We start from the raw sequence: 10,811 nt of genomic DNA, 5'->3' as shown, positions 1-10,811 counted from the left end.
TCTTAATACTTTCCCTTTAATTCTTTCTTTTTCTTTTTCTTTTTTTTTTGATTTTGGGTCACACCCAGCAGCGCTTAGGGTTACTCCTGGCTCTATGCTCAGAAATCATTCCCGGCAGGCTCGGGGGACCACATGGGATGCCAGGATTCAAACTACCGTCCTTCTGCATGGAAGGCAAACGCACTACCTCCATGCTATCTCTCTGGCCCCTGCCTTTGATTCTTGAAGGCTTTGTCTTTCTATGAGTGAAAAACGTTTTTCTGTCTATGACTCTGCTGTCTATGGGTGAAAATTCCCAGCCTAAAATTATGCAAAATAAATTGCATAACAATATATAGCAGCCTGAATATTAGGAACATTTGTCCATATTGATAAATAATAGTATTACATAATTTAAAAACATTTTAAAAACCCTTTATACATATGAGTTTCTATTCCCAAATATTGTTTATTTTCAAGTTTTGCACATTCCTAAGTCTCCGTATAATGCTATTATAATAGCAATTCTCTTGGGCTGGAGCAATAGCACAGCAGCAGTAAGGCATTTGCCTGGCACGTGACCAACACAGGAAGGACAGTGGTTCGAATTCCAGCATCCCATATGGTCCCCCCTGCCTGTCAGGGGCAATTTTTGAGCATAGAGCCAGGAGTAACTCCTGAGTGCCACTGGGTCTGACCCAAAAACAAAACAAAACAAAAAAAATAGTAATTCTCTTGTAATTTTTCACTCTGATTTTCCTACTTTTTCTATTTGTCTTGGGGCTGGAGTGATAGCATAGTGGTAGGGAGTTTTCCTTGTCTTACACACTTCTGACCCGGGACAGACCTGGGTTTGATCCCAGGCATCCCATATGGTCCCCTGAGCTTGCTTGGAGTGATTTCTGAGCTAGGAGTAACACCTTAGTGGCCCAAAACCTAAAATAAAAAAGAAAGAAAGAAAAGAAAGCATTGTTTTGCATTACTATCATGGCTTTTATATTCTTTCACTGATTATTCCTTTAAATATATTTAATTGGGTGCCAGAGTGATTAAGGAGCTTACCATGCATGTCACTGACTTGAATCAATCCTTGGCTTCCCATATGGTTCTGGAAGAGCATCACCAGTGCAGACTCCTGAGTGCAGAGTCAAGAGCAATCTCTGAGCACCAGGGGGTGTGGCCCCATCATACCCAAGCCAAACTACGGCAATCAGAATTTATTAGAGCACCATGATTTACAAAGCTGCTCAGAGTTGACTTTTGGACATACTATATTCCAGCACCAATCCCCACATCAGGGTTCGCCAGATTCCCTCCCAGTCACCCCCATCCCCGGTCTTTTGCCTCTTATAGGCCACATCTTTAAGTCTGGTTGTTTCTAATGTTCTTAACTCTGTGATGTAGATAATTACCTATACTACTCGTTTATGCTACCTGCCTGTATTCAGATCCCCTTATTATGTAATTTATATTAGAAAAACATATGGTGAATTTAATCATACTCATAATTAGAGGAATGTTAATCAATTGCATGATTAGTAAATATTCTGCACGACAGAAAAACATTAATTTTTGAAAAAAGAATTTTACAGATGGTATAAATTAAAATACACACGTTTCTTTCCTTAAAATAATGCTATCAATGTGTATTTTTCTTAGACTATGGCTATAAAAAGCCTGAATTTGTTCTGAAGATCAGAGTTCTTCATTTGTGTTTACACTGCAAATGCTATTTCAGGACAAAACCTCCAGAAACACATTTCATGGTTAACAAAGAACAATAGATAGTGTACTGACAGAGAAGCAATGGGAATATATGAGAAAATTTGTGGGTTTTTGGATTCAAATGGACTTTGACCAGCTGTGCTTTGAAATGTTTCTGTTCCACAGCAAGACATGTACAAGAATGTTCAAATAGTTTATTTTATTTTATAATCTGCCCAAACTGAAAACAACTCAGGTATCATATCAATAAGATAAAAGGAAACTGTGATAAAGTCATCCCTGGAATACTATTCAGTAATAAAAATAAGCGGGTATTGAATGCATAATGAGTCTCATGATTACTTTCAGTAAAGAAGCCTTATAGGAGTCAGAGAGAGAGAGAGCACTTTGCATGAGCTGCCTTGCATGCAGCTTACAGTTTTCAACTCCTGAAACTCCATATGGTCTCCCAATCCTCAGTAGAAATAATCCCTGAGCACAGAGTTGGGAATAAACCCTGTGCAATGCCTGGTTTTGCCCCAAAACAAAGAAAGAAATAAGAGAGATAAAAAATAAGAAGAGAAAGAAAGAAAGAAGAAAGAAGGAAGGAAGGAAGGAAGGAAGGAAAGGAAGGAAGGAAGGAAGGAAGGAAGGAAGGAGGAAGGAAGGAAGGAAGGAAGGAAGGAAGGAAGGAAGGAAGGAAGGAAGGAAGGAAGGAAGGAGGAAGGAAGGAAGGAAGGAAGGAGGAGGGAGGGAGGGAGGAGGGAGGAGGAAGGAAGGAAGGAAGGAGAAGTAAGAAAGAAAGAAGAAGAAAGAGAAATAGAATGAAAGAATCAAAGAAAGAAGTAAAGAAAGAAAAAGAAAGAAAAAAGAAATAAATAAAGAGGAAAGAAAGAAGAAAGAGAAAGAAAGAATGAAAGAAAGAAAGAAAGAAAGAAAGAAAGAAGGAAGGAAGGAAGGAAGGAAGGAAGAAGGAAGGAAGGAAGGAAGGAAGGAAGGAAGGAAGGAAGGAAGAAGGAGGAAGGAAGGAGGAAGGAAGGAAGGAGGAAGGAAGGAAGGAAGGAGGAAAGAAAGAAAGAAAGAAAGAAAAAGAAAGAAAGAAAGAAAGAAAGAAAGAAAGAAAGAAGAAAGAAAAGAAAGAAAGAAAAAAGAAAGAAGAAAGAAAGAAAGAAAAGAAAGAAAGAAAGAGAAAAAGAAAAGAAAGAAAGAAAGAAGAGAAAGAAAGAAAGAAAAGAGAAGAAGAGAAGAAGAAAGAAGAGAAGAGAAGAAAGAAAAGAAAGAAAGAAGAAAGAAAGAAAAAGAGAAAGAAAGAAAGAAAGAAAGAAAGAAAGAAAGAAAGAAGAAGAAAGAAGAAAAAGAAAGAAAGAAAGAAAGAAAAGAGAAAGAAAAGAAAGAAAGAAAGAAAAGGAGAAAGAAAGAAGAAAGAAAGAAAGAAGCAAAGAAAGAGAAAAAGAAAGAGAGAGAAAGAAGAAAGAAAGAAAGAAAGAAAGAAAGAAAGAAAGAAAGAAAGAAAAAGAAAGAAAGAAAGAAAGAAAAAAGAAAGAAGAAAGAAAGAAAGAAAGAAAGAAAGAAAAGAAAGAAAGAAAGAAGAAAGAAAGAAAGAAAGAGAGAGGAGAGATGAGAGAGAGAGAAAGAAAGAAAGAAAGAAAGAAAGAAAAGAAGAAAGAAAGAAAGAAAGATAGAAATGAAAGGAAAGAAAGAAAGAAAGAAAGAAGAAAGAAAGAAAGAAAGAAATAAGAAAGAAGAGAAAGAAAGAAAGAAAAAAGGAAGGAAGGAAACAAACAAAAAGTGAATGAAAGTAAGAAAGAAAAAGCTTTCTATGAGTACATGGTCTTATTATTTAGTCTGTGCAGAGCTATATAAAATATTGGCTATCAGGGACAGGTTTGAGATGAGAGAATTTAAACAAGAATAGATAAACCCTTTTATGGGACAAACAGTCCATATTCTGTAACGTAATGAGTGTTAGTTTGATTACAAACACATGTTTTACCTAAAATTCATATAATGTCCATTTTAGGATAGGACACATCATCATCATGTGTAAGATTGTCTCAAAAAATAAAAAAAGACCTTACTAGTATAACTCAGGGTCCTTCTCAGAATGGGGCAGGCAGATTCTCCTGACTGGAGACACAGCAGTCCACAGCCACACTGGGTAGCATCCAAAATAGAAACATCTCAGCTCCACAAATAAACCTCATCAAACTGCCAACCCTCAAAATTACTCCAGATCTATAGCTCCTGGACCATGCAACACTTTCAAATTTTGTAGTACTTTCAGTCCAGTAGGATCACAGTAAAACTGATGGGAATGTTGCATAGAAGATCGTCCAACTCAATAAAAACATATATAGAAGACTCGACTGGCAAATAGCAGCTCAGTAAATACTCAGACAATTCCTTTATCATTGTGAAATATAACAATGATCACGAATGGAATCTTATTGATCTTAGTTTTGATAATTTCATTTGCCTTTATAGCAAATGATAAGAAGTAAATTTGTTTGTGCTTTCAAGGGGCAGGGTGGGGTGGGAAACTGGGGTCACTGGTACAGGGAAGGTTACACTGGTGGCAGAACTGGTGTTGGAAAATGTTAATGTCTGGAGCAACTTGTTGAATTACAGTGCTGTAATAAATTTTTAATTAAATAATTTTTATTTTGACCAAACTGGATTACAAATCTTTCACAGTAATATTTTAGGTACATATAGATCACGTGAATCAGAGGCATTCCCACCACCAGTGTTGTCTCCCCTTCACCCCTGTTCCCAGCATGCATTCCCATATCCCTCTCCTTTGACCCGCAGGCTGCTAGTATAAGTAGTCCCCTCTGTGTCTAGCTGTGTTGTAGATTGGGTTTTCGATTCTGTTGTCGTTGGCTTTGGATTGATGTTTAAATCTGATCATTTTTTATTTCTATTCAATTTTCATACAACTTCTTGTCTTGGTACCCTCCATTATTTCCCCCCTCAATTTGTAAGGTGAAACAAGACTGTTCAAGTTATGTGGTTCTGTTTGGAGGAAAGAAAAATAAATAAATAAAAAGGCAGGAGGGCATCCTCGGAGCAGCACAATGACCATGACCACCAACTACAGAAGGTGGATTAAAACGACACAGAAGGAAGAGAACTCCTAGAACCACAAAGAAAGTCTTCATCATAAGCTCCATTTCTTTGTTTGTTTGTTTGTTTCGTTTTGTTTTGTTTTTTTGGGCCACACCCGGTGATGTTCAGGGGTTACTCCTGGCTGTCTGCTCAGAAATAGCTCCTGGCAGGCACGGGGGACCATATGGGACACCGGGATTTGAACCAACCACCTTTGGTCCTGGATTGGCTGCTTGCAAGGCAAACGCCGCTGTGCTATCTCTCCGGGCCCAAGCTCCATTTCTTGACCTGTGCAGCTATCGAGATCTCTAGATATAGAAGTCTGATTTATCACCCATGACGAAACAGAAGTCATCCATACACCACAAAAGCAAAAGTAAATGAACAGACAAGGATTCTACAGTCAATCCCATGACAGTATACTTCAAGGGTGGGGAAACCCCGTATATCCTAGGCCAAGGGAATTCCCTCTCTAATGCCCCCAATATTTACTATGCCTATGCAGGTAAAAAAAAAAGACACAAAATAATCTGTTTTATCTATCTATCTATCTATCTATCTATTTATTTATTTTTGACTTCTTTGCTTTGTTGTCAATATTGAAGTTGATGTCTCCAATTTTATTTTATGTTATTTTATCTTCCTCTTTCTTTTTGTGCCAGAGCATGGTTTTATTTCAGGACCGAGACTATTATGTGGTGCTTGCCTTTAGTGCTGTAGCCCAGGTGATGGAGTCTGAATCAGAGTCGCACAATAAATAATCCAGACCAGGCTGAGGGTGAAACACGTGTAGTCTGGCAGTCTTCTACCTAGCATCTAGCTTGCTGCCTGCCAGAACTCCCGTTTTTATTGAGTACAGAGATCACGATTCCTGGGTGGGGCAGTAAACCCACTCAGGTTTACAAGTAAGACAATCTTTGTTTTGGGTGAAACCAAGTTGTAAACAAACATACAAAGAAACAGGGGTGAACTTTGTTTTAGGTAAAATAAAGTGTAACCCAACAAATGTCTATGAGCAAGATGTCTAAAATGGCATATTATTTATAACCTAAAATTATTTAAGTTATGGAGAAAGCATCTGCTTATTGTGCATTTATTCTATATTCCTTGAACATAATAACTTTTAAGTCTAATAGTGGATCAAAGCATGGAGGAGGAATAACCCCTAGTAATGTTTATTCTAAAGAGATTAACAAGAATGAGATAGTACCAGAGAGTTAGTACAGTCGATCAGGTGTTTGCCTTGCAAGCAGCCCACCTAGGTTTACACCCTGAGTGCACAGCTGGGAGTAAATGACTCAAAAGCAAGCAAACAGGAGCCTGAGAGATAGCATGGAGGTAAGGCGTTTGCCTCTCATGCAGAGGGTCAGTGGTTCGAAACCCCGTGTCCCATGTGGTCCCCTGAGCTTGCCAGGAGCAATTTCTGAGCCTAGAGCCAGGAGGAACCCCTCAGCGCTGCCAGGTGTGACCCCCCAAAAAAAAACAAAAAAACAAAAAAAGAGAGAGAGGGAGAGAGGATGAGAGAAATAAAGAATAAAGAAAGAAGAATGAAAAGAGGGCTGAGGAAACACACATTTTCATGCATATTTTTCTAATGTTAAACAGTATAAAAATTGGGAAGTATTTTGATACATTAAAGTGAAAGTTCATTTTATTCACTGAAGACTAGTGGGATTTCTCATTTATTTAACAACTATTTACATAGAATCTGCTACATGTGGGTACACAGAAGTGGAACAAATACATGAAACAGACACAGAACCCTCCGGAAGCTTGTAGCATAGTTTTTTGGGTGTACAGGGATCAGGCTATCCTCATGCAATAGCAGTGAATGCATTTAAAATGTGCAAAATGCTATAGAGGACAAGCACAGGAGGTTTTAAGAAAATATTTCCTTCTAGTCTGACTGGAAAGAAATTCTCTATAGATTAAGAGGAAACAAATGCCTCTGATTCATTGTCACTATGTACCCTAAATATTACTGTGAAAGACTCGAAATACAAATATTTAAATATTTAAATATAAATTTATAAAAAGAATAAAAAGATTAAACAGGGGCATTGGCCTATGCCACATCAACACTAGAAGAAGGAACAGAAGAAAGGGTACCAAGTGGCAATAAAAATCAATTGTATTTGGTTATTTATTTCATTTTCTTTGGGGGAGAGGACAGTTGGACCAACACTTGGCATAGCTCAGGTCCTTATATGGTACTAGGATAGAGCGAGGGTTGACTATGTAAGGAGAAAGTGACTTAACTTCTGTTAACTCATATGGCCCTGTCCTTTTGTTTTCTTATTGAGTATGACTTAGGAGTCCTTAGAGATAAGCTACAGAAAGTTAAGTGATTCTTACTAAAATGCTTTTAATCTACTTAGAGACTATAGCAGATATACCTGCAGTTTGGGGTCCCAGAAGTACAGGGACACAAGGCTTGGCTCATTAAACAGAGCAATTATGTAACTAACCAAGCCATTACAAGAAAATATCCTCTAACTGGGGTCATTGGTCATGAGAAGATAGATGGACAGCCGATGAGAAATATCAGATAGATAAAATCTGCAGCTTGTACAATCTTAACTCATCCCAGGAACAAGTAAAATAAAAGCCTCATTTGCACTCTGTCTTTTTCCTAGGAACAAGTTGACCTGTATGATTCTGAACTCAGCTCAACTGTTAATCACGAGCAGGCTAGGCCATGCTTGGAGAGATTCCATTTTCTAGCACTATAAACAGATACAAAAAGTGTGCTTAAAGATACCGGTGGAATAAGTTCAAGTTTATTTTCGTTTGCTACCTGATTCCCCGAAGAACTTGGAAAATAGATATATACCTAGTGAAATTCAAAGAAAATGTCCAACAGATGACTGATGACCCAGCCAGAAAGTGAGTCCTACATGATTCAGCTTCTGTGTACACAAGCACAGATTCACTGTCTAGAGAGATGGCTGGGACCGAAATCCATACTCCCGGCCATCTTCATAAACTAGGTAAGGGCTGAGGTAAAAGAAGCCAAGAAAATCAGAGAAGGGCAATGAACTGATTGCAACATGTCGCGACTTTAAGGTTTTCTTAATATAGCGAAGACCTTCACAAATGAGAAGCGTTTTCCTTTTCTTGCATTAGGAACTGTTTCCGATGGTAAAATCACTGTAGCCACAGTGGGGGCCACGTAAGTCTGACCTTTCTAAATAGAAAATACCTCCTAGTAAAAACGAGCAGGGAGCTTGTTAAATCTGAGGACAATTCAGGGTTGGGTCCAGATGCACAAAATAATGGGATGCACGTCTGTGCTATAAAATGTCATGATATTGGGGCCGGAGACATAGCATGGGGGTAGGGCGTTTGCCTTGTATGCAGAAGGACGTTGGTTCGAATCCCGGCATCCCATATGGTCCCCTGAGCCTGCCAGGAGCAGGAGCGAGTATAGAACCAATATCATTAGAGAGAGAGAGAGAGAGAGAGAGAGAGAGAGAGAGAGAGAGAGAGCGAGAGAGAGAGAGAGAGTGAAGAGAGAGAGAGGGGAGAGAGAGAGAGAGGGGGGGAGAGAGAGAGAGAGAGAGAGAGAGAGAGAGAGAGAGAGAGAGAGAGAGAGAGAGAGAGAGAGAGAGAGAGAGGAGAGAGAGAGGGCCCGGAGAGATAGCAGAGCGGCGTTTGCCTTGCAAGCAGCCAATCCAGGACCAAAGGTGGTTGGTTCGAATCCCGGTGTCCCATATGGTCCCCCGTGCCTGCCAGGAGCTATTTCTGAGCAGACAGCCAGGAGTAACCCCTGAGCAACGCTGGGTGTGGCCCAACCCCCCCCCCAAAAAAAAGAGAGGAGAGAGGGAGGAGAGAGAGAGGAGAGAGAGAGAAGAGAGAGAGAGAGGAGAGGGGGTGTGTGGCCCAACCCCCCCCCCCAAAAGAGAGGAGAGAGGGAGGAGAGAGAGAGAGAGGAGGGGGGGGAGTGTTCCAAATTCCAGGTAGAAACCAGAAGGATCCTCCTGCTAGTAAGTGTCATGAGCCTTGGCTAACAGTGGAGCAGAAAAACGGACACACTTTTCCTTCTGGTATGCATGCATAACTTGTTCCTCTCTGCAAGATTAACCGATACCATCTGGGCCCTGACTTTCAGCCGGCCTGAGAATCCGAGGGCGCCTTTCCTGCCTCGCTTGGCCAAGGGCAGACCCCTCGCGCGCCAGGAGCCAAGACCCGCTCGGGTCCGAGCCCCCTCCCTGCCTCTCAGCCCTCCCTGCAGCGCAGCATCGGGGGACACGGCCCTCCTCGGACACTGGCCCTCCCACCGCTCCTGATAGGCTGCTGGGAATAGCAACAGCCCGTGCCCCGTAAAGGGCAAAGCCTTCGGAAATAGAAACAAAGTTGGGCACAAATCGCGGTGGCTTTCCCCGAAGTTGGCGCTGGCGCCTTCCCTCGTCCCGAGCGCGTCCCTGGACACGGGGGAGCGCTGCTGGACTAGCAAGTCGGGGCGCTGCGGAGCCTGCCAAGCGGACGCTGCCACTTCGACGTGACCATGGTACCTGTTGAAAACACGGAGGGCCCCAGCCTGCTGAGCCAGACTGGGGGGGCCGCAGAGACTGGTGATGGCAGCAGGACAGCCCGCAGGAGCCCGCATCTGCCCTGGACAAGAGGTAAAGAAAGGGAGGCCTCTAGGGCTCAGGGTACCTGTTGGACTTGGGTGTCATTCATGGAGAGAAAGGACAGAGGGGTGGCAAGGAGAGGAGAGAGAGGAGAGAGAGACAGAGAGAGAGGGGACAGAGAGAGACAGAGACAGAGAGAGAGACAGAGAGAGACAGAGACAGAGAGAGAGAGACAGAGACAGAGACAGAGAGAGAGAGACAGAGAGAGACAGAGAGAGAGAGACAGAGAGAGAGAGAGAGAGAGAGAGAGAGAGAGAGAGAACAGGGAAGATTTCTAAGTACAAGAAGGATGGAGAAGGGGGCCTCAGACTGGTGGGGAGAAATACGAAATACCCAAGTATTATAATGTGACAATGGTGAGGTCAACAGTAGGATGGGCGCCACTGGTTATGTTGATCTACTCCAGTGGCGAAATCTCTTCCATTTGGTCCAACTTGTGCCATGAATGTCACAATTGAACCATCCATGACAAGTGAATAGCAGAACCGACATTTTTCAATCAACAATTTAAGTTGGCTTCCTAAAATTAGTAGTTATGTGATCAATTAACACTGTTTCTTTCTAAGTCCCTACCATGTTTGTGGGAAACTTGAGCATTATTTGGAGCCTGAAAACACCTGCTATGTCTTCAACTTGAGGTTGGTGCCACACCTTTTCCTTCTAGAAGTGAGACTGAGAAGCTTTAACTCATTTTATGTTTCTGTTTGTCTGTTCGGGCGGCCACACTAGCAACCCCGGGGTGGAAGACCTTCTCTCTACTAAGTGCTTAAGGGTTGCTCCCTGAGGCACTCAAGAAAACTTGGGGTTGCCAGAGACAGAATCTGGGGCTCTTTCATTCAAAGCAAGCAGCCTTTTAACAATCTCTCCAAACCCTCTTTCTGCTCCTTTTACTATATTAAATGTTTTTCTTCAACATGTGAAGTCCTCACAAATGCAGTTCACACCTTTGATTTCTAACCCAGTTCATTCTATTTATTCTCTCAGGCACAGAATGGTAATATAAAGTGAGACCAATTGCCAATAATTTTCTTACCTCATTATATTATTCTGCACCATTCCAATCAAAACTACATTTCTAGGACATATGTGTGTTGTAAATTCATGAAAAATATTGAAGACTCATTTACCTCTCATCATGAACGTCCTATATAGGCTTATCTTAGCACTGCAGCTTTCTTCAGATCGAAGAATTGTACCGAGGGCCACTGAAACTTGAAGTGCCCCCCCCCCCGTAGAATGAATAAGTTGTCCCTATTTCTCACTCTGCTCCCTATTCATTTCTACCTTTCCCTATCTAGTCAAAAATAAAAATCTACGGGCCAGAGAGACATCACAGTGGTAGGGCGTTTGCCTTGCAGGCAGCCGACCCAGAACAGGTGGCGGTTC

General features: G+C 41.5%; 1 protein-coding gene across 1 annotated transcript in view; it reads left to right on the top strand.

Moving 5' to 3' along the window:
- The first annotated feature begins 9,284 nt into the window (after positions 1 to 9,284).
- The window catches only part of SLC2A12 (solute carrier family 2 member 12), an 87,437-nt gene continuing 85,910 nt past the window's right edge, over positions 9,285 to 10,811 (top strand). Inside the window, exon 1 of the mRNA XM_049788021.1 lies at positions 9,285 to 9,416. Coding sequence (XP_049643978.1) covers positions 9,299 to 9,416 — 118 coding nt within the window. The 5' untranslated portion in view covers positions 9,285 to 9,298. The remainder of the gene's footprint in view (positions 9,417 to 10,811) is intronic.

The sequence above is a fragment of the Suncus etruscus genome, chromosome 15 (genome assembly GCF_024139225.1).
Source record: "Suncus etruscus isolate mSunEtr1 chromosome 15, mSunEtr1.pri.cur, whole genome shotgun sequence".
NCBI classification, from domain to species: Eukaryota; Metazoa; Chordata; class Mammalia; order Eulipotyphla; family Soricidae; genus Suncus; species Suncus etruscus.
Note: the sequence above shows the minus strand (reverse complement) of the source record. Positions and strands in the feature narration are given on the sequence as shown.